This window comes from Pseudophryne corroboree, chromosome 1, assembly GCF_028390025.1.
Source record: "Pseudophryne corroboree isolate aPseCor3 chromosome 1, aPseCor3.hap2, whole genome shotgun sequence".
Lineage (NCBI taxonomy): Eukaryota > Metazoa > Chordata > Amphibia > Anura > Myobatrachidae > Pseudophryne > Pseudophryne corroboree.
Window position 1 is genome coordinate 889,231,422 of NC_086444.1, and position 27,530 is coordinate 889,258,951.

The 27,530-nt window shown below is 44.8% G+C and overlaps 1 protein-coding gene and 1 long non-coding RNA gene across 8 annotated transcripts in view; one reads left to right on the top strand and one right to left on the bottom strand.

Moving 5' to 3' along the window:
* ANK2 (ankyrin 2) overlaps nucleotides 1-27,530 on the top strand; it is a 939,290-nt gene that overhangs the window by 392,108 nt on the left and 519,652 nt on the right. Inside the window, exon 1 of one of the 7 annotated variants that reach the window (XM_063920156.1) lies at nucleotides 9,004-9,246. The exons of the other annotated variants lie outside the window; for them this stretch is intronic. Coding sequence (XP_063776226.1) covers nucleotides 9,163-9,246 — 84 coding nt within the window. The 5' untranslated portion in view covers nucleotides 9,004-9,162. Of the gene's footprint in view, nucleotides 1-9,003; nucleotides 9,247-27,530 lie in introns of those variants that run through there. 7 annotated transcript variants of the gene reach the window in all.
* On the bottom strand, nucleotides 1,942-3,578 carry LOC134960062 (uncharacterized). Its single transcript, XR_010187702.1, has 2 exons — nucleotides 3,076-3,578; nucleotides 1,942-2,169 (listed from the first exon to the last, which is right to left on the bottom strand). It is a non-coding gene; the product is annotated as an uncharacterized LOC134960062 (long non-coding RNA).

Sequence of the window (27,530 nt, forward strand, 5' to 3'; positions counted from 1 at the left end):
AAAACAACACTCGGTTACTTTGCCTATTACATGCTTTTTCCTTTCCTGCAATCTATTTTGCTCTGTGTTTGATAGCATCATCTCATACTCATTATATTAGATTCTGTCTTTGGCTGCAGGCCCAGATTTACATTTTCTGCTGTCCCACACACCCACACCTCCATCACTGTACCCCACTCCATGGCCAAAGTCCCTATGATAAATAAATATGATCACAGGCAGATAACACAATTTCCTGAAAAAAAAAGAACATTTTCAAAATGGATACTACGGGGTATATGCAATGAATTCGACCGTTTTTGGATTCGACACAATTCGTCAGTCGAATCCCGGCCGCCGGGACCCGAATTCGACATATTCAATAAAAACGGATTTGACAGTCCCGCTGTCGAAAAACGGACCAATTGACGATAGTGTGCGTCCTGGATTCGACTTCATGGACGGCACAAAAGTGTTCAAAAAACCCTGAGAAAAATTGCGTGAGGTCCCCCCTCCTAAGCATAACCAGCCTCGGGCTCTTCGAGCCGGTCCTGGTTGTAAAAATACGGGGGGGGAAATTACAGGGGATCCCCCGTATTTTAACAACCAGCACCGGGCTCTGCGTCCGGTCCTGGTGCCAAAAATACGGGGGACAAAACACGTAGGGGTCCCCCGTCTTTTTAACACCAGCACCGGGCTTCACTAGTTAGAGAGATAATGCCACAGCCGGGGGACACTTTTATACCGGTCCCTGCGGCCGTGGCATTAAATCCCCAACTAGTCACCCCTGGCCGGGGTACCCTGGAGGAGTGGGGACCCTTTAAATCAAGGGGTCCCCCCTGCAGCCACCCTGTCAGGCGGCGCACTCGAGATACAATGTAGCACATAGGCGCTCCATTGTATCCAATGGTGGGAACTTTGCAGTCAACTGCTGACCGCAAAGTTCCCACCATTGAATATAATGGAGCCCCTATGCGCTATGCGCCGCCTGACAGCTCAGACGCGCACAGCCAATCAGGAGAGTGCCACGACGTGGCACTCCCTGATTGGCTGAAGGGACCCTCTTTGACAGCAGTCACGGGGGGTCCCAGCAGTCGGGGAAAGGGGTCCCATGTGTAAACAATGGGACCCCTTTCAGTGCGTGGATCGTGTTTTGCGTTTTTTTATTTTGCTAAGTACGTGGATTACAAACTAAGAAGAGGACCAATCTACACAGGATTGTTGTGAGTATAATTTAATTTACAGGTAACCCGTGGATTCTACGTGGAGAAGGGGACCGAGCCTCGTGTCAACATAGGTAAGTATGTGTGTATGTCGGTGTGCATGTATGTAATAAAGTTGTACTGTCACGGTGTGTGTGTACTGTTTTAATTGGGTATTTTTTTTGTAGTAGAACTACAGGTACCAGCGGGCTCGTTTCCCCCCCGCATGCTGGTACTTGTGGTTCTCCAAGTACCAGCTTGCGGGGTAGGCTTGCTGGGACTTGGCTATCAGCCTCCTATCCGCCGCCCTTGGATGGGGGGGACAGCCTCGGGCTTCACCCCTGGCCCTTGGGTGGCTGGAGGGGGGGACCCCTTGATTTAAGGGGTCCCCACTCCTCCAGGGTACCCCGGCCAGGGGTGACTAGTTGGGGATTTAATGTCACGGCCACAGGGACCGGTATAAAAGTGTCCCCCGGCTGTGGCATTATCTCTCTAGCTAGTGGAGCCCGGTGCTGGTGTTAAAAATACGGGGGACCCCTACGTGTTTTGTCCCCCGTATTTTTGGCACCAGGACCGGACGCAGAGCCCGGTGCTGGTTGTTAAAATACGGGGGATCGGGTGATGAGTTATGGAAACCCACTGTGAATGTAGGAATTAGTGAACAATATACCCTAAGGATCCTACCTTGTACTTGGAGGTCTTCTCTTGTCTTCGCCGAGAGTTGAGTATTGTCAATTTACTCAGGATAAACAGTCACTGGTTTTCGTCAACAACTCACTTTATTTATTAATATGGTTCAAAGATGCCCTTCTCTTTCAACAAGAATTACAACAAATGTCAATTTCACAAATTGGTTTGCTTTTCACAATACACAGAAACAATTGCCTACACAATAAACAGAATGTTTGATTAGGCCGGAACCTGTCGTCTCTGGGTCTTCCTTCTTAAGCGGATTAGAAATCTTAACTCCGAACTTTTATGCATACCACTAGTATCAGATACAAGAAGGTTAGGACAGTGAATTCCTCAATAACCAAAGTAGCAATAGAGTGTCATGCATGCACTGACAAGAACTACAGTATATTAAAGTGACACAAATCAATGTTCTTTTCCCCTTTAGTTTATACTGCGCAGGTTATTAGCTTACTACCACGTTGGTGCACATGAAGTTTATGGCGCCTAATAGGAATTTTTGAGGTATAGTGTTTATATGTACTCCCTGCCTTTAGCCAAGAACAAATCTGCTTGTATTCTTTCCATACGAATTCTTTATAAATAAGTTGAAAGTATTCCCTTAACTGCAGAAAAAGTTAATTTGTGCTGATAAATCTCTGTGAAGGTGAAGCAGGCTTAATATATTGGTCCTAAATGATTGTCCCGAGCTGAACTCTGTATACCTCTGAATAAGATAGGTACCTGGTCCTGCCTGGCTGTTTACTGACTGTGCGCTGGACAGGGCTCACTTAAGCCCAGCTAAGGTTTTTGTAGATCACCTGCAGAGTGTCCTCAACGTATAAGTGCAATGCAATAGCTAGAGGTAAACTGTTTAATAATTATGAGGTCTCAGCTAATACTTTAAGTCTCTGTATTCTCTATGCTGCTGTAATATTAGGGTCTTCATGACTTTAGGACAGTGGCACTATGCTGCAGCAATTGGCTCTAACTACATGCCAAAGTGAGGTGATACTGTGTCCGGTCTAAAATAGCTTCTCTTGCTCTGGGCAGTCAGTGTAGGTTGAAATAGGCTATTTTAGATTAATATTGTTCATTTGGATGTGAGAATCCCTTCAGGGATATACAGCCCTACTATAGCTGTTTCTGTGCGCCCTCTGATTGCCTTATATGGACTGTCCGGGGCCACCTCCCGATCCTCCCTGTGTGTTCACACACTTACTGTCGGGCAGAGTCCCCATCTATGAATGTCAGTCACCTCCAAGACACTTTCCTGAAGGCGTCCCTGCTAGAAGTATCTTACAGCAGGCAGTCAGAGGGAGGGATCCGCTACCGCCCCCGTCATCAGCGTCAGAGATGACATCTTCTCTGGAGCGCGGATAAGGATCTCCACACCGGACTTACTCTCCAAGCTCAGCGGGACACACCGGAGTCTGTTCGGGGTAATTCAGCTTAACTTTGCCATCAGATGCAGGTACGGAGCGGTTACCACAGCTGTTAATGCCGAACTGAGTACGCAGCACCAGCGCACCTCTCTCCGTCCCCTCAGCGAGCTCTCCATCAACAACCTCTCCCAACTGTCACTGGCCTAACCACCTGACTGGTCATGTGACCTGCTCCTGAGCTCTTGAGCAGTTGCTGGGGCTGCGGTCTGTCAGTTATATAATGACATACACCTGCACTGTAGTGTGATGCACAATGTCAGACATACTGTAATACTTCACATTGTGGGGTATTACACGGGGGATCCCCTGTCATTTTCCCCCCCGTATTTTTACAACCAAGACCGGCTCAAAGAGCCCGAGGCTGGTTATGCTTAGGAGGGGGGACCCCACGCAATTTTTTTCAGGAATTTAAACCCATTCCCACCCGTTCCCACTGAAAAACATGCACTGATCTCTCCATATTATTTTAGTCAGTAAAAAAAATATATATATTCTTTTAAAAAATATATTAAATAATACTTGTGGCTCCTAAATAGACAAACCAAGTAGATAATCCCTTCTAATATAAACAGATATGCTATTTGCAATCAAAAAAACACAAAAAAAACATGTTTTTAAATTTTTTTATTAGATCACGACAGCAAAATGAGGCGGAATGAAATTGACGAAATGACTGTCAAAAAGCACTGTTGTCGAATCGACATTCTTCAATTGAATATACTTTTGTCAAAAAAGCCGCATTTTTACCATTGCAGACATGTCCAATTTGATAAATGTCGAATTGCAAAAAGTCGAATCTGAAACGGCAGGTTTTTTGTCGAAAAGTACTGTATTGCATTGTCAAATCCAATTCGACTGTTTTTTTTTTTTGTCGAAAATGCCCCGTTTTTCGACATTTGCGGCAATTCGACCGCAATTGCATATACCCCATGTTTTACCATTCTAATCAATACCTCTCATTTATATACAGAGGTGTAGCAAGGTGTCATGATGCCTGGAGCAAGGTATGTTTCGGCGATATATATATACCTATTCAAAATATCTGGCACTCAGGGACTGACATTAACAAGTGAAATAAATGACACTAATGGAAATGTGTATATATATATATATATATATATATTTACTTTTGAAAACCTGACCTGCTGTGAAAGGACATGTGAGGGGTCAGGCAATGACGCACCTGTGATTATTATAAATAGTGCGCCGCCCGCGGACCCACTCTAATCAGGAACTCCGTCTCCGTGCCTCTGAGTATGGCCGCGTCTCCGCCCATCTGACATCATGACGTCAGGCGCCAGTGCGTATGATGTCACAACATCACACGCAAGTCACGGAGCGCAGAGGGGAGGAGGGAGAGAACTGACGCAGCTCGGCCTCTCCACTGTCAGTGACGCAGCTCGGCCTCTCCACTGTCAGTGACTGACAGTTGCGGCTGCGAGCGGGTAGGGGAAGCTGCGGCGCCCTGTACTGTCTCTCACAGTACAGGGCGCCTGGAGCTCGAGCTCCACCGGAACCACCCTCCCTATGCCCCTGCTTATATAACACTCCTTAACACATAGCTTATGCTTCTTATTTATCAACACTAAGGCTATGTATACATTAGGACAACATTGCAAACCATGCAGTGTCATCTGCGACGGGATCCGACATCAGCAAGTGCATACACACTTGCCGATGTTGGCTGCGATGGGGGAGGAGCGGGGCGGCCTTCCTAAGGAATATCGCATGTCAGATCTGCATGCAGGTCCGACGTGTGATGCTGGATACGACCAGCGAGAGTGCGCATCATATGCAGTATTGTGCATACACACTATACAATATCGCACCGAACCGGACAATATCAGCCTGATCGTATGCGATATTGCATAGTGTGTACGCACCCTAACACTTTAGCCTCTCACTAGTGTGGTGCCTTGGGGAGGCTGGCCTGTGCTGACTTGGTGGGGTCCCACACCCTGTACTTGAATCTTAGTGTTAGGGACCCACCAGATGAGGTCACCTGGATGTTGGTTGGTGGGCCATACCTATTTTTTGGCCAAAAACTATGCCAGGCACCTCAATTTGACTCTATGTTCGATTGCAGAATTTATCATAATTGATCTAATTAGCCGTGCTTGGTACTATAGATTGTGCATCTGAATGTTTTTTCTTCACAATGGATACTACATAAAAATAAATAAATGTACTGTGAAAAGTTAAAAGCAAAGCAAAGTACAAACATACTTATTGATGGCATGGATGCTGTTAATCAGTCAGAGCAAGCATTTTTTTATTTTTAGAGGTAGAAACAGTTAATTAACATATAGCTCTGTTCATTAGACTTAAGATATCCATTTGGGAAGGGAAAGGGCAGAGGGGAGTTTGAACCCAAATGACTGTCATTTTGGAAGTACACATTTGTTTATCTCATGACAATATAAAACCATTTTGGGGAAATATATTAGCACTACTGGTATTTTTCTAATTGCACATGTACAGGTAGCAGACCTTTTGTCAGATTGTGGACTACTGATGTATTATTGTATGTCAGTTGTTTTATTGATACATGAAGGTACAGTATAGCAGCAGAACTTAGTGTTGTCATAATTCATTATTTTACACTTCTTAGTTTGCATTCAGTGGCCTTTGCTGATTGGTTTGCCAGGATGAACCCTTTAGTATATCCATTGTTAGCTGTGTGCTGGAACTGCAGGGCCCATGATTGTGTAGTCACTGTAATGAGTCAATTTTCCAGGTATCCTGGGGTGCATAGGCAGGGATCTGATAGTAGCGCAATAATTACTAAACTATTTGTAATAAGAACCATTTAATGTGCAGGTCTTACTTGAACCATGCTGGATATATTGTACACACGTTGCAAAATATGATATCTATAAAATCATTATATACTGTATACACAGACAAACAAAACAAGTTATTAGTATTTAAAACATCTAATAGTAATGCTGCTTAATATGTTAGACTATAACAACGTTGTAGGGTTAAAAAATTACCACAAATTTCTGTGAATAAATTATTTGATACTGTATGACTCTGAATAAGTAGTGATTTATGACAAATTATAGTACTTTTGTTAGATGCATATGATCCTAGGTAATGTAATATAATAATGGTGCAATTATATTTTAATTGCTGTTTACAGTTCGGTAAATATTGGGCTCACAATATCTTTGTTTTCTTTGGTATAAATGAATTGGTTGCTGAGGCATTATTTTTTAATTACCACTTCATCCAACAGTGATCTATAAAATAATCCTCTAAGGCATAGTTGGCTACTTTTAAAGTCTCCTTCCTGGGAGAAGCATGGATAGGAGACGCTGCATGACACTTCAGGGGGCGGGGCCAGGCTGTCATGTTGCTAAGCCCTGCCCCAAAATACCACAATTCACAGGTCTGTAGGAAGGCCCAGCCCCCCCCTCCCCCTCCTTATGGCAGTACAGAACGGTCAGACTGAGGTGACCTAGCATATGCTGGGCCCATTTACTACTGTGTGAATAATGATTGCAGGGTGTCAGGTGCGCACAGGCCGCTATGTAAAGGGCATTGGCATATCTATAATGGGTGCAGAGTGTGCAGTGCACATAGGCCTCTGGATAATTGGGGCCCATACCACCACACACCCTGCACTTATATAATTATAAGTGTTTCGGAGGCCAGTAGACCAGTATTCGGAGTCGCATATTGGCCTATGCTGCAGACTGAAATCATGGTAAAATGGCGTGGCAGACATTTTCCCTGTGATTTGCGCATGTTCAGTAGAGTTACCACTGGGAACATAGCACAGGTGCCATATTCCTGAAGACCTGTGCATGCTCAGTAGACTGTGGCACTACAAGAGAGAGGGGGGGGGGGGGGGCCCGCACTGAGCCTGCACATGGGCCCCCTCCTTTCTTAAACCACCCCTGGTGAACGGGTACACTGTGCTGTACACCCTGCACAGAGAAAGAGACCCAGTAGTGTGCTGAGCACCAGGCACTTCTTTACCTGCTGTGGTTGGCCATCTTTCATGTGATATATTCTGAAAGATGGTGTTGACCAAGGAGATATAAAGATACTGTATTAGCACTGTGTCAGAGACTTTCTAACTTCTGTGTGTGCCTATCTTTACAAATTAACCACCAGAAAGATGTCCGCTGGCCCCAGGTACAGGGGGGCTCTTTGTACAGAGGTGGGCATTATGACTCCCGGCACCTGGTGCCACCCAGGCTTTAATATGACTTTATCATACAAAATATACAAACATGCAGTATTATATAAAAAATGTATGCCTCTTAGTACGTACTGTTTAATTAGGTTATGTTAGTAAAACAGTTCTAGTTATGGTTTGGTGGTAGATAGCATTGTGTTTAAAAAAAACACAAAAACATTCACTTGTAAGAATAAATGGGTGAACACACGGGGAGATGTGTGCTGAGCGGTCTATCAGTGACCGCTCAGCACACATCTCTCCCCCCACTCAGCACGGCGCGATGTGTGCTGAGCGAGGGGGGGGATGGCGCTCATTTCACCCAGCGGTGAAGTGAGCGACCTGACTAGATTGTGCCTGACTAGGGCTGCTCATCGCTATCGCCATGGGGCATACATACGGAGCAATGTATGCTTCTTTTCTAAGCAATCTAGTCAGATTGCTTCGAAATTAAGCAAAAATTGCTCCGTGTGTACCCCCCTTTATAGGCCAGATGTACTAAGCCTTTAAGTGATAAATTGCATGGTGATAAAGTACCAGCTCCTAACTATTATTTTTCAAACTCAGCCTGTAACATGGCAGTTAGGAGCAGATTGACTGGTACTTTGGGGTCTATTCATGAAGCAATGAAAAGTGTGTCGAAGTGAGCCAGTGGAGAAGTTGCCCATGGCAACCAGTCAGCTGCTACATATTATTTTATAGAATGCACTTTATAAATGTAACCTCAACAATGATTGGTTGCCATGGGCAACTTCTCCACTGGCTCACTTCTCCACTCTTTTCACTGCTTCATGAATAGACCCCTTTATCATCACCATGCAATTTATCATTCTCTATGGTTTAGTACCTCCCCGTGTCTTTAGTAGTTAAACATAGCAAAGTAACACTTCAAGTTTTTTTTTATTAACAAATACACTAAGATTTGACTACAATGTATAATTCTGTTAATCAGTTAAAATTATGTATGTCCATTTATTTACAGTCTGAGATTATTATTATTAATAATAATAATAATAATAATAAAAAAAAAAAATAATACTACAATAGCACCATCATATTGTGTTCCACGAGGTGATTTTTATCAGCATTTTTGTGCCAGCTGTATATAATCTAGTTATTGTTTATAAACGTTGGGATTTTTTTTATTTATTCAACACTCCATGTCACATCATTCAATATTTTAATATTTATATGGTTGTTCTCTAGAGTTTATTACCTCTTTTGCAAAGAAAAATAGATGCATATATTTTCAAAAGGGTGAAAAAAAATTAGAGAGTGTCATATATTTTTTTTAAAACACATTACAATAGAAAGCCCAATAATGTTAAATGGAAGGGTGCTGGTAACAAATCACAGTGGGTTTCCTGTACACACAAACACAGACTATAATGAGAGCATCTGTAACTCTGCTCTCAGTCCCAGGCGTTGCTTTCTCAGCTCTGAGCTCTCCTCCTTTGTGAGGGGCGCGGGTCCTGTTGGTAATTGGTGGAATCAGATGGAACAATGCAGGCAGCAGATAAACATTTGTGGCAGCTGCTACCATGGGAACGTCACACTGCTTCCCCTCCTCTTTCCCCCTCCCCAGCCTCCATCCTAGGCAGCCACACAGAGCTCCGTGCCGTGCACACGGTTACATGGCAGCAGCAGAGTTATTTGCTGGGGAAATTGTTCTAAAATGATGAACGAAGAGAGTGCTCCGAAAACGGATGGAGGGGAGAAACATAACGGGACCAATCTGAGGAGGAAAAGACCCAAAAAGGTAACATCTGGATGGAAAGGGCAACAACTGTGGGTGTGCTGAGTGAGCATGCTTCCCGGGGATGCAGGGTGCTGTGCTACTGCTGATGCTCTAGGCGTGTCAGGGAAGCAGTGCTTGGGATCCCCGCTCACACTGACAAGTAGTCAGGATGGAGCCAGCTTCCTCCAGTTATAGGACTGATTCAGAATTGAGAGCAAAGCAATAATAATAAAAGAGCTAGAACAGTAACTTTACACCCTTGTATAACCATGTTACGCTGTAGGTGGGACAGATGTCAAATGTGCAGAGAGAGGTTTAGATTTGGGAGGAATGTGTACAAACTCAAATCTAAATTGCAGTGTAATAATAGAGCTGTCCAGGATTTGTGGGCTACATGCAAAGCAGCCAGTATTTACTCTGCATGCAGAAGCAAAGGGATTGGGACACTTTGCTTTTTTTTATCTGCTACTTTGTGATTGTAAGATTTAAAGTATGTAGGTGGACATGAAGCATCCCTTGTCTTTCCCCATTGAGGTGACAAAACAGAGAGCACTGTTGTGGTTGAGCCATGCACTGTGTGTGGTGTCTCATTACATGAGAAATTGGATTGTACAGTCAGGAATTGGACATTGGGATGTGAAACTTCTAGAGAAAAATCTATTTGACACATACTAGTATTAAAATTGCGGATGTCCAGCACAGTGTCACACATTACATCAGTAAGGTAAACAATAAAATACAACTACCGTGGCCACACCCAGTCTGTGGCTGGAATATCTTCTAGAGATACTGCTAAAAACATCTGTTTTACTAACACCATCCATATAGTAGTGTGGTGCCATACACTGTAGGCTGAATATGCTAGTTAAAGGAAGAATACAGGCGATATGTACACATTAAAAGGTGTCAGCTTCTACCTACGTAGCTACATTCATCCTTCCTAAATCTGTACATCCGCGTGTGTAATCTAGGAAGAGTGCTGTTTGGAAACAATATTTCTGGATCTAAAAGTGAACAAGAGCCTTTGTATTGCACGCTGTGGAGAGAATTAGGAAACTGGCAAATATCAAACAGCGCACTTATATTGCAAGAAAAAGATCACTCTGTGACCCTCAGTTAATGCTTTACTCCTAATTGAGTGACACATTTACAGGCAACCACACCGTATCTTAGCAATTGTGCAATCAATAGAGCATTTAAGAGTGTGTGTAATATAGTGCAAACCTATTTAAATTCAGACTTACACCTATTATAACTTATTAGGCTGTCCTGATACATATGCATATGCTACTTACAGTCAGTAACGTATTTATCTATAGCTGTCTGTCTGTCTATCTATCTATCTATCTATCTATCTATCTATCTATCTATCTATCTTGTGATCATTCAGGCATTTTTGGTTAAAATTAAACAGAAAATTCCTGTGACATAATTTTCCGTGTGATTTTCGCCATATTGACCATGGGTGGATGTTGCAGGTGGAACTATTCCTGGATTAGATATCTAACCACAAAGGCAAAGTGTTACATTTTGCAGAAAAGGGTTCAAATAAAACTCAACCTGCAACAATTAGCTTACGTCTGTACCTACTCTAGGTGTATCAGCAAGATACAATTGTCCTTACAATGTCATCATATTGTTGTCATCTATGCTCAGATACAGTAGCTGAGAGTTTGCCTATGTGACACAATACTGTATTTATATAAATATTCAGAGCAAACATTGGCTCACTTGGCTTCACACTTGAGTTTAGCTTCTGATAATAAGTGCTTTCTGCTGCTTAACAATCAGCGGGACATTATTCAGAGGCACATTTTCTACTAATTAGTTGATCAAGGGGGAATTAATAATGTGTGTCAGTGATTGATGTAAGAATTCTATCTTAAGGCTCTTAAGACTCTGCTGGTCTGTTGCTCTGTAGCCCATGCGAAGTAAGCATAATTGATGCTGCATCCTTAGAATATATATATATATATATATATATATATATATATATATTTTTTTTTTTTTTTTAATTTTTTTTTTTTTTCATTTCTGATATTGTGTTTTCATTTTCTGACATTTGTACATTATGTGGAGCAATCTAGCCATCCTTGCAGATGATGCAGTAGTCATCTCCACATTTCAGTGTTAATGCTCAGTTTGTTTAGTGTAATATGTGCAAATTGTTTCTGTGCATGCCCCAAAAACAGGCCGCACCCATATGTCATGTGCAGACTTGCTGGGTCTGACACTTGCGCCATGCTGTGTACATTAAGGGCATGTTTGTCTAATTGCTAATAGATGCAGGCCCACACAAAAGAGCACTGTCAATGCCTTATCATTTGTGGGTACCTGGCGGTAGGTGTTAATACACATTGATATAGATGATGATGGTTGCCACCACAAGTTGTTTCTGATTGGCTGATGGCAGATTCACCACTGAAGCTGATAGGTGTTTTTTTGCATTGCTCGTGCATATAACCTGTAATTGTGTTAGCTTATTTTAGCAACGTTTTTCTCTTTGCATTGATACACAAGAAAGGGAACTCTATCAGCTGTATCCAATAGGTTTTTTTGTTATTTTTTTTCGTTTTCATTGAAATTTAATTGCATATCCTTATGTCACTACTAAAACATATATTTTTGAAAATGGGTGTAAGTGTATGTGACATATGAGTGACTTTAACTTGGGTCATATGCTGTTGGTCCAAACCTAATTTATATTTTATTTATTTTCAGTAGTTTCTATAGCACCAACGTATTTACGTTTGGGAACCAAACACTAATAAGATGAGACTGAGTAACGACAGATAGATAAATAAGAGGTCCCTGCTCGCAAGTGTCATCTCCTCTTTGTCTTTATAAATTTCTTTGTGATTTCTAACATGGTAATATAACTTACAGTACAGGATAGAGTATTATTGTGTATTAACTATTACATTATAGTCATTACCAATATATTCTTAACTGGGGCATTTACTTATTTGTTATCCGTTGTCGGACGATAAAATGGTGCATATAGTCATCATAGCAGTGTCCAATAACGTGGTATCCGAACGCGGACCCGCAATCGTGCAATAGCATATGGGATCCAGGATAAGTTGCCCATCCCATGTGTTATCGTGGCTCAGATGCCCGCCTATTGCAAATTATGCTTTGTGTGTCTGAGGCACCCAAAACATAATACCCAATAAATTCCGGTATCAGGGGGAGGACCACGCCACATCTGGGCTAATTGGATAGCCCCCGGCGAACCTATTAGCAGCAGTAAATTACCGACCCAGTGGGGGTTGGCATCAGCAAGTGCATACACACTGTGTAGCCGGGACCGGCAGCGAGGGCGGGGGGAATGATGGCCATGCTGCATCTGCAACATGGCTGTCGTTAACGATAACCTCCCTAATCTGTACATGTTCAGACGAGGGAGGGGGTCGTTAACAATAAGAAACTTTTGGTCTATGAGTCCCATGAAAATAATTCTGATACTCTAGGGCAGTGGTTCTCAAACTCGGTCCTCAGGACCCCACACAGTGCATGTTGTGCAGGTCTCCTCACAGAATCACAAGTGAAATAATTAGCTCCACCTGTGGACCTTTTAAAATGTGTCAGTGAGTAATTAATACACCTGTGCACTGTCACAACTGAGGGCCTGAGCTGACGGGAGGCAGCCTCAGTTGTAGGGGCTGAGATGTACCGGAACCTGGGAGGTTGTATCAGACCCCTGGACATGTAAGTAACATGAATAATAACTGCCCGAAGGCGTGACCACGACAACTTGGATAAAAGTCAATGATGTTTATTATGACAACTCCGCAACACAGCAGCAGTAAAAGAAAACATAAAAGTCAGCAAAGAATAAATACAGTTCCTGGGTACTACAGGGTGGCAGGAGCCACAGGGCACTGGTAGTGTGAGATAGTTCTTATAATCTTCTAGATGGAAAGTCCTTACCAGGCCCGACTGTAGCAATGGAGATAACCCAGGATTGTACCAGCTGGTGTTCCAGGAAAAGCTGGGTTGCTGAAGATAAAACGGCTGCTGTGGATACTGGCTGGAACCAGACTGTTGTTAGCACGGAGTGGATACTGGCTGGAACCAGTTAAATAATAAATGAAGCTTGAGAGCGATGCAATATGAATGAAATGTAGAACTTGAGAGCGGAGAAATAATAATACCGGTGGAGAGTGGTAAAGTGTGGAAAGGACACCGGCCCTTTAAGAGAAGCTGTACTCTGCTGGAAGCTGGGCTGGAAGCAGGTAATGTTGTAGCTGGAAACAGATGAATCCACAATGGATCGGAGAGTCAGGCTACACCGCAGGTGGAATGCTGGTGCGGGTCTCTATGGTGGAAGTCTTGAGACAGGAGCTGGAACCTGGAAGACAATCACAGGAGAGAGACAAACAGGAACTAGGTTTGACAACCAAAGCACTGACGCCTTCCTTGCTCAGGCACAGTGTATTTATACCTGCAGCAAGGAAGGGATTGGCTAGGCAATTATGCAGATTAACAATACTGACAACAGATTGGAGTAAATGATCAGCTGACAGAATCCAAGATGGCTGCGCCCATGCAGACACTTGGAGGGAAGTTTGGTTTGTAATCCATGTGGTAATGAAAACAGCAATGGCGGCGCCGGCCACTGGAGACAGGAGGCGCCAGGCTGACAGATGCACATCCAACCACGCGGACACAGCGGAGGCCGCGGCTGACGTAATCGCCACTCAGACACTCTGCATGCAGAAGTTCAGGGACGGCGGCGGAGGCCGCGGGAGACGCCATGCCAGGTGTAATATGGCGTTTACTGTGACAGTGTCCCAGAGTGACAGGAGAGGATACAGGAATGTACACATCAGGATAACAGATGGGATCCGGTCCTGGAACGCTGAGCCAGCCTTAGGAGGCATCTGATGGGTAAGAAATGGCGTCCAGATACCCGGATCGTGACAGCACCCCCCCCTTTAGGAGTGGCCCCAGGACACTTCTTTGGCTTTTGAGGAAACTTGGAATGGAATCTCCGGACCAAGGCAGGAGCATGGACATCAGAAGCATTGGTCCATGAACGTTCCTCAGGGCCATAACCCTTCCAGTCAATAAGATATTGTAGTTGACCATAACGGTGACGTGAGTCCAGGATCTTGGCTACTTCATACTCAACGCCTCGTTGAGTTTGGACTTTCGGAGTTGGAGGAAGTGAGGAATGAAACCGATTCAAGATCAGCGGTTTCAACAGGGAAACATGGAATGTCCTGGGTATTTTTAAGAAGGGAGGCAACTGAAGTCTGTAAGCAACAGGATTGATGACTTGTTCAATCTTGAAAGGACCGATATAGCGAGGTGCAAACTTCATACTGGGAACTCTTAACCTCAAATTCTTTGTGGATAACCATACCCGATCACCCACCTTGAGAGCAGGAACTGCTCGACGCTTCTTATCCGCAAACTTCTTGTACCTGAACGATGCCTTGAGCAGAGCTGATCGTACGCTCTTCCAGATGTTGGCAAACTGATGCAAGGTGATATCCACTGCGGGAACAGAAGTTGCTGGAAGCGGTTGGAACTCAGGGACTTTAGTGTGGAATCCAAAGTTAGTGAAGAATGGTGTTGAAGCAGATGAAGAATGATACTGGTTGTTATGACAGAACTCGGCCCAGGGAAGTAATTGAACCCAGTCATCTTGAGAGGAGGACACATAGATGCGGAGGAAGGCCTCCAAGTCCTGATTCACCCTCTCGGTTTGACCATTGGTCTGAGGATGGTAAGCCGTAGAAAACTTTAGCTTGACTTGGAGGACTTGACATAAACTTCGCCAGAATTTGGCTGTGAATTGAACTCCTCGATCTGAGATAATTTCTTCAGGAAGACCGTGGAGTCGGAAGATCTCTTGTATGAATACTTGAGCCAACTTGGAAGCTGACGGAAGACCGGTGAGAGGAATGAAGTGTGCCATCTTGGTGAACCGGTCAACTACCACCCAGATGGTATTGAACTTGTTGCACATGGGTAAATCTGTAATAAAATCCATCGACAAATGGGTCCAAGGTCGACGGGGAACAGATAGTGGAACCAGTTGCCCCGCAGGCGACTGGCGGGATACCTTATGTTGAGCACACTTTGGGCAAGATGCAATAAACTCCAAGACGTCCTTTTTCAGAGTTGGCCACCAATAGGACCTAGAGATAAACTCCAGGGTTTTTTGGATACCTGTATGTCCGGCAAAACGGGAAGCATGGGCCCAATGCATGAGCTTCTTCCTTAGCATCGGTTTCACAAAACTTTTCCCTGATGGGGGCGTAGAGTCCATCCCTACCGTGGAGAATGCCAACGGATTTATAATAGGATGCTTGTCTGAAGACTCTGACTCATTTTCTTGCTCCCATGAGCGGGAAAGGGCATCGGCCTTGCGATTCTGAGAGCCCGGACAGAACTGGAGTTTAAAATCGAACCTGGAAAAGAAAAGTGCCCATCTGGCCTGACGAGGGTTGAGACATTGTGCGCCTTTCAGATATAAAAGGTTCTTGTGGTCTGTAAGTATGGTGATTGAATGAGAAGCTCCCTCCAACAGATACCTCCACTCTTCTAGAGCGAGCTTGATGGCTAGCAACTCCTGGTCGCCAATGGCATAGTTGCGCTCAGCTGGAGAGAACTTCCGGGAGAAGAAACTGCAAGGGTGTAAATGGCCATCTTTAGCCCTCTGAGATAACACCGCTCCTACTCCAACGGAGGAGGCATCCACCTCTAAGATGAAAGGAGAGTCGATGTCAGGCTGTTTCAGAACAGGCGCAGAGATGAACCTTTGTTTTAAAAGATGAAATGCTTGCATGGCTTCTTCAGACCACTTGGACGGGTTAGCACCCTTCTTAGTGAAAGCAGTAATAGGCGCCACAATGGTGGAAAAGTCTCGTATAAACTTTCGGTAATAGTTGGCGAACCCTAAGAACCTCTGGACCCCTTTGAGGGTTAAGGGTACCGGACAATTTTGGATTGCTTGTAGTTTCTCAGGATCCATCTCTAGTCCGGAACCGGACACAATGTACCCTAGAAACGGAATGGACTTGACTTCAAAGACGCATTTCTCTAATTTGCAATAGAGATGATTGACACGGAGACGGGACAGAACCTCTTTAACCCAAAAACGATGTTCCTCTAAATCGTTGGCAAAAATGAGGATATCGTCTAGATAGACCACGACATGACGGTATAGAATGTCTCTGAAGATCTCATTGACAAAATGCTGGAAGACAGCTGGAGCATTGCTCAATCCGAAGGGCATGACGAGGTACTCATAATGTCCGTCACGGGTGTTAAAGGCGGTCTTCCACTCGTCACCCTCACGGATCCGGATGAGATTGTATGCACCTCTCAAGTCCAGCTTTGTAAAGATGGTAGCTCCGCTAACTCTGTCAAAGAGCTCAGTAATCAGGGGTAAAGGATAACGGTTCTTGATGGTAATGTCGTTCAAACCTCTGTAGTCGATGCACGGCCGCAGACCACCATCTTTCTTTTTTACAAAAAAGAAGCCTGCGCCGGCTGGGGAAGAAGAAGGTCGAATGAACCCCTTTGCTAGGTTCTCTTTAATGTATTCCTCCATAGAATGCGTCTCAGGCAGAGACAACGGATAAGTTCGGCCTCGAGGTGGAACCTTCCCTGGAACGAGATCAATCGGGCAGTCCCATTCTCTATGAGGAGGAAGGATATCAGCAGAAGCTTTACTGAACACATCCGTGAAATCTTGATATGGAGGAGGTGGAACATCAGACGACCTGGGGGAGGAAGAACAGACAGGCAATACTTTAAACAAACATGTCTCAGCACAGGAGGAACCCCATGCCAGGATTTGCGTAGTCGTCCAATCAATTGTAGGATTGTGAAGACGGAGCCATGGAAGGCCCAGGACCACAGGATGTGTGGCTCTTGGAATCACTAAAAAAGAAATAAGTTCGGAATGAAGAACTCCCACTCTCAGACGAACTGGTAGAGTCCTTAAAGATTAACTGCATCAAAAATTTTGCTGCCATCCACGGCAGTTAAAGAAATGGACGAAGGAAGTCTCTCGGTGGGTAGGGACCACCGTTTAACATAGGCTTCGGTAATAAAGTTCCCAGCTGCTCCGGAATCAAGGAGGGCAATGACGTTCCGATAACGTTGAGCAACTTGAAGCGAGACTGGGAGATTACAATCTTGAGGAGATGGAGAGGAGATCATTACTCCTAGCCGGCCCTCTCCTTGGCGAGCTAGGATTTGGAGTTTCCCGGATGTTTGGGACAGGCATTAATGGTGTGAGACGGAGCTGCACAATAAAGACAGAGAGACTCGGAGAGACGTCTTCGGCGCTCAGCAGGAGTTAAACGGGAACGGCCAATTTGCATGGACTCATCTTTAGTTGGTGACAGTTGGCGAGGAGGAGGAGCAGAAGATTTTGGAGCAGATGATCTTCCACGCTCAGTTGCTCTCTCTCTGAAACGTAAATCAACTTTCGTGCAGAGTGAGATTAGCTCATCTAACTTAGAGGGTAAGTCTCTGGTAGCTAACTCATCTTTAATACGCTCAGATAAGCCATGCCAGAATGCAGCATACAGGGCCTCGTCGTTCCATGCCAGTTCGGATGCCAGGATCTGGAACTGTATCAGATATTGTCCTACAGTACGTGACCCCTGGCGTAAACGGAGAATCTCGGATGAAGCTGAGGTTACCCGGCCTGGCTCGTCGAAGATGCGCCTGAATATTGACACGAAGGCAGTGTAGGAAGATAGCAGGGTGTCGGACCTCTCCCATAACGGTGATGCCCAATCAAGGGCTGAGCCACTGAGAAGAGAAATAATGTAGGCAATTTTTGTACGGTCACTGGGAAAATTGCCAGGTTGTAGCTCAAACTGAATCTCACACTGGTTGAGAAATCCCCTGCAGAATCTTGGAGATCCGTCAAATTTTGCTGGCGTTGGAAGATGAAGACGTGGAGCAGAAATGGGTAAGGTGGGTGGGGTTATAGCTGGAGTCACTGTGGTTGACGCACCAGACGCGCCTGATCCACGGAGAGTTGTCTGAATCCCATCCAGCCGAGTAGAGAAATCCTGGAGACAGCGGATGATGTGGCCCTGTGCAGCCTCCTGATGTTCTAGTCGGGCTGCCAGTTCTTGCATCGGCCTGGCCGCTTGATCCTGGTCTCCGGCTGGATTCATTAGGTCAGTGCTTACTGTCACAACTGAGGGCCTGAGCTGACGGGAGGCAGCCTCAGTTGTAGGGGCTGAGATGTACCGGAACCTGGGAGGTTGTATCAGACCCCTGGACATGTAAGTAACATGAATAATAACTGCCCGAAGGCGTGACCACGACAACTTGGATAAAAGTCAATGATGTTTATTATGACAACTCCGCAACACAGCAGCAATAAAAGAAAACATAAAAGTCAGCAAAGAATAAATACAGTTCCTGGGTACTACAGGGTGGCAGGAGCCACAGGGCACTGGTAGTGTGAGATAGTTCTTATAATCTTCTAGATGGAAAGTCCTTACCAGGCCCGACTGTAGCAATGGAGATAACCCAGGATTGTACCAGCTGGTGTTCCAGGAAAAGCTGGGTTGCTGAAGATAAAACGGCTGCTGTGGATACTGGCTGGAACCAGACTGTTGTTAGCACGGAGTGGATACTGGCTGGAACCAGTTAAATAATAAATGAAGCTTGAGAGCGATGCAATATGAATGAAATGTAGAACTTGAGAGCGGAGAAATAATAATACCGGTGGAGAGTGGTAAAGTGTGGAAAGGACACCGGCCCTTTAAGAGAAGCTGTACTCTGCTGGAAGCTGGGCTGGAAGCAGGTAATGTTGTAGCTGGAAACAGATGAATCCACAATGGATTGGAGAGTCAGGCTACACCGCAGGTGGAATGCTGGTGCGGGTCTCTATGGTGGAAGTCTTGAGACAGGAGCTGGAACCTGGAAGACAATCACAGGAGAGAGACAAACAGGAACTAGGTTTGACAACCAAAGCACTGACGCCTTCCTTGCTCAGGCACAGTGTATTTATACCTGCAGCAAGGAAGGGATTGGCTAGGCAATTATGCAGATTAACAATACTGACAACAGATTGGAGTAAATGATCAGCTGACAGAATCCAAGATGGCTGCGCCCATGCAGACACTTGGAGGGAAGTTTGGTTTGTAATCCATGTGGTAATGAAAACAGCAATGGCGGCGCCGGCCACTGGAGACAGGATGCGCCAGGCTGACAGATGCACATCCAACCACGCGGACACAGCGGAGGCCGCGGCTGACGTAATCGCCACTCAGACACTCTGCATGCAGAAGTTCAGGGACGGCGGCGGAGGCCGCGGGAGACGCCATGCCAGGTGTAATATGGCGTTTACTGTGACAGTGTCCCAGAGTGACAGGAGAGGATACAGGAATGTACACATCAGGATAACAGATGGGATCCGGTCCTGGAACGCTGAGCCAGCCTTAGGAGGCATCTGATGGGTAAGAAATGGCGTCCAGATACCCGGATCGTGACATGCACCTGCTGAGTTACCTGCAAAACATGCACTGTGTGTGCCCCCGAGGACCGAGTTTGAGAACCACTGCCCTAGAGTATCAGAATTATTTTCATGGGACTCCTAGACCAAAAGTTTCTTATTGTGAAATTTAGAAATAAATATTAATTAAGTAAATTGTGTTTATATGTCACCCTTAGATTCAGTTGTGTGGTGAGGGACAGGATTTGCTTCTGTGTGTCCACATGTTTTATGATTCACAGCCACCAGCACTGGTTCTACCTATTATATTGACCGTAAATAAATTGAATTGGTCCTGGACCACCAATCCAAGGCACCCCTGCAAGTGTCCTGAGGCACCCCAGGGTGCCATGGCACACAGTTTGAGAACCACTGATCTAGGCAATTTCTGGGTGTATTTATCCATGTATATGGCTGCCTGCTAGATGCATTTGGATATACTTAGTTTATTCTCATCTTTTCCCTGATTCTGATAACACCTCTGCTGGCACTTACACGCTGTCTTTACACTGTCATCCCAGTTGGCATTTTGACAATCGCAGTTTGCTGGGATTTAGATTAAAAAAAATAAGATATAGCAGAACACAACACAAAGGTAGGGCAGATGTAACATGTGAGAAAGAGTTAAGGTGCCTACACATGACACAGTGTGTCACTGAACGACACATCGTGACCGGGGGAGGACCAGCATCGGCAAGTCAGCATCGTTCCGGGTGTATGCACCTTAAGATTTGGGTGGGATGTGTTCAATCTGAAATCTAAATTGCAGTGTAAAATAAAGCTGTCTCTTTTGAGGGGTGTAGCGAGGGTGGCTCCAGTGGAGCGCGTGCTCCGGGTGCTGAAAAAGTTAGAGGGCGCATAGCCGCCTGCACCCCTCCCTCCATCCACTATACCGCGGGCCGCTGTACAGGCAGCTGCAGAGCAGGAGAAGCAGAAGGACGCACACTGACTCGGAGACTATGTAGGGAACAGGGCAGGCCTTAGGCGACAGCAGGAGACACTGACAGCCAACACATGCCGGAGCTCTGCTGCCCTCTTTATATGTCTCAATGTCTGCGTGTAGCTGTGCAGCAGGGTTACTTCTGTTCTTCTACACTACTCTCTGCCCCAGCTGCTGCAGCACCTCTTTCTGCCCCGGCTGCTGCAGCACTTCTCTCTGTCCCAACTGCTGCTGCAGCACCTCTCACTGAATTAAAAGCTGCAGATTAACATGTATAAGCGGCTCTACTGTGGTGTAATGTGTATAAATGGCTCTACTGTGGCATAACATGTATAAGGGGCTTTACTGTGTGGCGTAACGTGTATAAGGGGCTTTACTATATTGTGTAACGTGTATAAGGGGCTCTACTTTGTGCCGTAAAGTGACTAACGGACACTATTTTGGTGTAATGTGAATAACGGACCTTACTGTAAGGTGCAATCTGAATTGGAACTATTCTGTGGCCACACCCATTTCCCATGAAGCCAGGCCCCTATATTTTTGTTGCACGCCTTAGGTGCGTACTGTCCCTATTTTAAACATGGGGGAAACCTTTGCACTGAGATCCACAAGGTCTAGAACCGACCCTGTCACCAATTTCGTTTTTTTTTTATATTTTTTCTTTTCAAATGTAACATGCCCACAATTAAATACAGGGTAGGGGGTGCCGAAACATACCCTTGCTCCGGGCACCAGGGCACAGAAAATAATATAAATGTATTTGCTCCCTTTGGCAACATGGTTTGCTCCAGACACACAGGTACTTGCTTTTTTTTCCTTTACTGAAAAATCTGAACCATCCCCATAGTCAGGAGCTGTATTGCCTGGAAAGGACTTCTTACTAATTATTTGGTTCTGGCTATTATGTCAATTCTGGCCCCATTAGCTGCAGTTTGTCTATATGGAAATTCAAATACATGTACTATATAATGTGGTTTACTAAAAAATTACTCAAATCTTTAAGTCTTTGTAGTGTATTTTTGTGACAATTGTGTATAATATAATCACTTTTATTAATACTGTAACACCAGGGCCGAATTCAGGGCTCAGGCCGCCCCCTGAGCACATTATTGGCCGTCGCCCCCTCCTTCATCACGTCATTGCCCCCTTCATTTCAGGTGCCAGTCCGGGAGCCTCAAGACCACCAAAGCAGCCCCAACCTCTCCCTACTACCACAATTTGCTGGCCATTGTCTTACCCCCATCATTTGCGAAATAAAATATATACATATATTAAAAAAAAAAAGTTGTAATGCCGAAAAAAAAAATAAGAATTATCTGTCCCTTATCAGCCAGGTGTGCCGCCCCCCCTCAAGTGCCGCTCCTAGGCATGTGCCTCACGTGCCTAGTGGGAAATCCGCTACTGTGTAACAACATTGTTCTTACAGCTTGGAAACAGAAATCCCATTGTGTACTAAGAGTTTTATTTATCATAGTGAACAGTCAGTGAGAGGGCTTTGCCTTATACATCCAGGGAACACCAGTGATGATTTCCCCGATTTCCCCAGAGATAGCTCCCCCTTGTATAGCACGGGAGACCCCATGTAACATGCATAACTCATGTTGGTGGTACAGTTACTGTCTGTCTGCCTGTCTGTCTGTCTGACTGAATGCAAGCTCAGATTTTGAGATATTTTTAACATGATCATTCTTTTCTTAAATGATGCTATGTACGTTTTACAGAGTAACTGGCCTGTCTGATGATTTACATCAGTGCAAGTCACTGCAGGCTATACAGCTTTAACATACAGAGACAGGAAGTGGTTAACCTTCTCTCAACACTTCATATTTCCTTCTAACAGGCAGCTGTCACCACTTCTGCCGCTGACACGGCCTCCCCACTCTCCTCTGCCGTCTCTCCTCCCAGCACTTCGGTAGGGTGCCTAAATAGCTGCTATTAGTTCCACTAGCTTGGCTGGAATGTGTCTTTCCATTGTCATGCCACAGGACTAAAATCCATTTATTACAACTGTGACCTGCAGTGGAGTAAGAAGTACAGATATATGCTTACAGTACATTTACTGTCAAATATGGATTCTTTCCTCACATTCCAGATATTTATTGACACAGTGATTTATTATAAGGGTGTTGGGAAAGGAGCCAGCACTTTCGTCCAGAGCTATTTTGGGGCCAGTGACTTCTTTTTGTCCCCCACCCTTATTTCCACAGACTGCCCCTTGGCAAAAGCTAATTCTGTGCTCTTGATGTAATGTAGTATGTATATGCATCATACTTACCTACTTATAGTGTCTCTTCTCCAGGAGATGCCCAGAGAGGAGACACTGCTAGCCACTTTGGGGGGCAGGGCTGGACTGACACGTCATTAGGCTCCACCCTCACCATGGCAAAAAATGCAGCAATTTGCGGTTCTGTGGACAGGGGGTGGGGTCCGCCGTATGGCGCCGTTGATTATGGTACTTTTCTCCATATACTACACTGCTTGCTTCACTAGGAAGTGTGTGAGATGTGGGAGTGGGGCCTACTCTTCCGGAGGTGTGGGTAATACCCGAATAAAATCGTGAGTCTCCCACAACTTCTGGGAGGGTAGGCAGGTATGATGTGCACACTACCCCCCGGCTGTGCACACTGCTGTGGCAAGTGCCAGTGCTGCACATGCAGCCTAGGGATTATGTGACCGTGCAGACAAGAGAAACCTATTAGTACTCACAGTCAGTTTCCCACAGTAGCTCAGATAGGGGCTATCTCATCACCTTTTCCATTCCAAGACAGTAAGGGAATCTAATAGTTATGGGGCATTTTTATCAAAGGGGGAAAAGCCAAAACAGGAGGCTTTTTTCCCACTTCGCCTAACATTGGCAATACCAGCCTTTGCGTGGAGGGAATACATATGAAATCCTTTCGGATGGTATGCCGGCGGTCATAAGACCGACACCGGCATCCCAATGCACAGAATTCCAGGGGTCGGGTAAGTATGTCTAACCTCCCCCCTTCCCACAGTCTAACCCTTCCCCCCCTTCCCCGCAGCCTAAATAGCCCCCCCCCCCCCCTCGCCCCAGTTAACATGTAGGAGACTTACGTTCAGGATGCCAGCGGTCAGTATTCCGGATTTGGTATTCCAATTGATGTTGGAGTTCCAGTGCCGGATTTTGCCGCCTGTCAGGATTCTGGCACCAGTATTTTGATCGTCTCCATCCCGACTGCCGCTTCCTGACCACATCTCGCACGGGGAAGTCAATTTAACAAAGATGATGACTACAGACAAGATAACAGACAAAAAGCAAATAATAGTTTATGGTTTAAATAAAGCTTTTTTGTTTTCTTATTTTAATACAGAAGTGTCTTAAAATATATATTTTTTCATATTTAAATCTGAGTCATTTTTAAACTTTTTACTTATTTATTTATTTATTTATTTATGTTATTTAAAGTGGGTTCTCCGTTGTACTGTGCATATGAGAGTTGACAAGTTGGCTCATATGTATATAGACTGGCCCGGTAAAGTAATAAGGTAACTCCTACTACTACATGCCAGTATCACCAAAACAGCTGAGCAAAAATGTTCTTTAATTGAAGCAAAGCTGTATATTTGTTTAATCTGACCTCATCTTGATTTTTACAAATGTGTTTTTATTTAGTTTTTGTAAGTATGAATTTCACAGGCGTTGAAGTAAATTGGTGGGGAGGGTTTGCTGAGTATTTCACTGAACTTGGGGGGTAATTCAGAGTTGATCGCAGCAGGAAATTTGTTAGTAGTTGGGCAAAACCATGGGGGTCATTCTGAGTTGATAGCTCGCTAGCTACTTTGCATCCGTTCAAACGCATAGTCACCGCCCACTGGGGAGTGTATTTTAGCTTTGCAAGTGTGCAAACGCCTTTGCAGCCGAGTGGTAAAAAAACAGTTTGTGCAGTCTCTGAGTAGCCCAGGACTTACTCAGCCGCTGCGATAACTTCAGCCTGTCCAGTCCCGGAATTGACGTCAGACACCCGCCCTGCAAACTCTTGGACACGCCTGCGTATTCCCAAACACTCCCTGAAAACGGTTAGTTGACACCCATAAATGCCTTCTTCCTGTCAATCTTCTTGCGATTGGCTGTGCGAATGGATTCTTTGTTAAATTCATTGCCCAGCAATGATCTGCTTTGTACCCGTACGACGCACCTGCGCATTGCGGTGCATACGCATGCACAGTAGTGACCTGATCGCTGCGCTGCGAAAAACAGCAGCATGCGATCAGGTCGGAATGACCCTCTATGTGCACTGCTGGTGGGGCAGATATAACATTGGCAGAGAGAGTTAGATTTGGGTGGGTTATTTTGTTTCTGTGCAGGGTAAATACTGGCTGCTTTATTTTTACACTGCAATTTAGATTTCAGTTTGAACAAATCCCACCCAAATCTAACTCTCTCTGCACATGTTATATCTGCCCCCCTGCAGTGCACATGGTTTTGCCCAACTGCTAACACATTTGCTGCTGTGATCAACTCTGAGTTACTCCATTGGGGAGCTGTAGTAGATTTTGGAATTTGCACACTCTTTGTACTCCATGGCCCTCATTCCGAGTTGTTTGCTCGCTAGCTGCTTTTAGCAGCATTGCAAACGCTAGGCCGCCGCCCTCTGGGAGTGTATCTTAGTTTAGCAGAATAGCGAACGAAAGAGTAGCAGAACTGCTACTAAATATTTTCTTGCAGTATCTGAGTAGCTATTCGAGAGAAGGGTTTTTGGGAACCGCACTGGTCTGACAATAATTTTTGTATGAATAGAAATCTGAGTAAAGTCCTCTGAGAAACTGAAATTTGTAAGTCCTGTGATCAAGCCTATCAGCGAAACGTACGTCAGGACCATGGTCACGTGGTGCGCACACGCGACCTAGAAGCCGGAGCATCAGAGCCTGTCACCAGGCAACCACAGAAGCCGCGAAGCTAGCGGCTCTATCCACCTGCCGGAGCTCAATCACGGGCACAACAGTGACGGGTATCCACCCGAATCACCCCCTACTGTCTGGATCTCACTTGCGGACACACACAGCGGGAGGTAGCGGCACTCCTCCCACCCGCTGGAGCTCAACAGTGAGCAGGAGTAGCGGGGATTAGCAGTATCCATCCCGCTACCTATACCTTCATCATCCGCACCAGAAAACCTGGGGACATCAAAACTCTACAGCCTGGTATCGTATGTAACACCAGAATACCTGAGTAGATAAAGTCAACCTTTCTGTCAAACTTGACAGTTGTTAACGCCCCCTTGCCCTAGGACCCGCCCCCTTTTAATATTAAATGATAGTGTTTTATATCGCTTAATATAAAATTAATATAAAATTTATAGTGTTCGATATTAAACCGTATTAAAAATTGTCGCGTAACACCAGTCGCAGAGTGTCGCGCAACACCCCGTCGCAGTATGTCACGCAACGCGGCGCGTCAAATCAGGCGGATGAAAGATGCATATTACACAGTGTTAAAACCAGGTAGTTTTAGCGGTATTGATAAATATTATGGGTCGGTTAAAAATAAATTTAAAAGATCCGACGTAAGAAAGTGGTTACAAGAACAAGACGCCTACACGCTGCACAAGCCAGCAAGAAAAAACTATAAAAGGAACATGATTTGTGTATCGGGTATAAACCAACAGTGGCAATGCGATTTGGTCTCGCTGATAGATTTGTCAAAATACAACGATGGCGTTAAATACATATTAACAATCATCGATATATTCAGTAAGAGGGTGTGGGGTGAAAGTCTGGCCGCTAAGAATGCAGCAACAGTCGCTAATGCTTTTGAAAAAATATTCCAGCGCGGTGATGTGCCGATGAAGCTACAAACCGATAATGGTAAAGAGTTTCTAAACAGAAGCCTAAAAAAGGTGTTAGAAAAATACGGTATAAAACATTTCACGACCAATAACGATGTGAAAGCGGCTGTTATAGAGCGCTTCAATAGGACTTTAAAAACACGCATGTGGCGCTATTTCACGGCAAAGAATACCTACAGATATATAGACGTTTTACAAGACTTCATACGCAGCTATAATAACACATACCATAGAACGATTAAGTGCGCTCCAAACGATGTGAATGACTCTAACGCGTTGAGTGTCTTCAAAACGACCTACGGTGATTACTTTAGAAGTAAGAAAGCCCCAGTTTGTTTAGGAATCGGTGACCACGTCCGTATTTCTAAATATAAGGACATATTTCAGAAAGGTTACGAACAGAGCTTTTCTGAGGAGATTTTTGTTGTACATAGTGTGAACACTAAAGGGATTAAACCGCTTTATAAGTTGGCAGATCTGTACGGTGAAGTTATAACAGGTAGTTTTTACCCCGAAGAGCTTCAAAGCATACCAAAAAACTATAACAGAGTTTACAAAGTGGAAAAGATTTTAAAAAATAAGACGGTCAGAGGCCGTAAATACGCTTTAGTCAAGTGGCGCGGTTACCCCGCAAAATTTAACAGTTGGGTCGCAGCATCGGTGATAAAAGACATATAAAGATCATCAGTATCTAACAAGACGAGCGATGGATGACAAGTCGTTCTACATAACCTTACCCAGCAACGCATCGGCTGTTACCTTCCCGCAAAATAAGATTTCTAACTATACGACAAAGTTGGCTAAACCGATAGACTTAAATGGCGAATGGGAAGTGGCACTTACTGAGATACAATACCCGCATACGTGGAATACATTGGATTTACAAGATTGTAGACTGCAATTATCATGGGATGGAACGGCGGAACAGCCGGTGGCGAGAGTCGCGAGTTTGTGCATTAAACCCGGTTTTTATGAGACAATCGAAGCGTTACTGAACGTAATCAACGCTGAAATTGTACAACTGAAACTGGACGTTGGATTAAGACTAACGTATGATCCATTTGCACGCGTT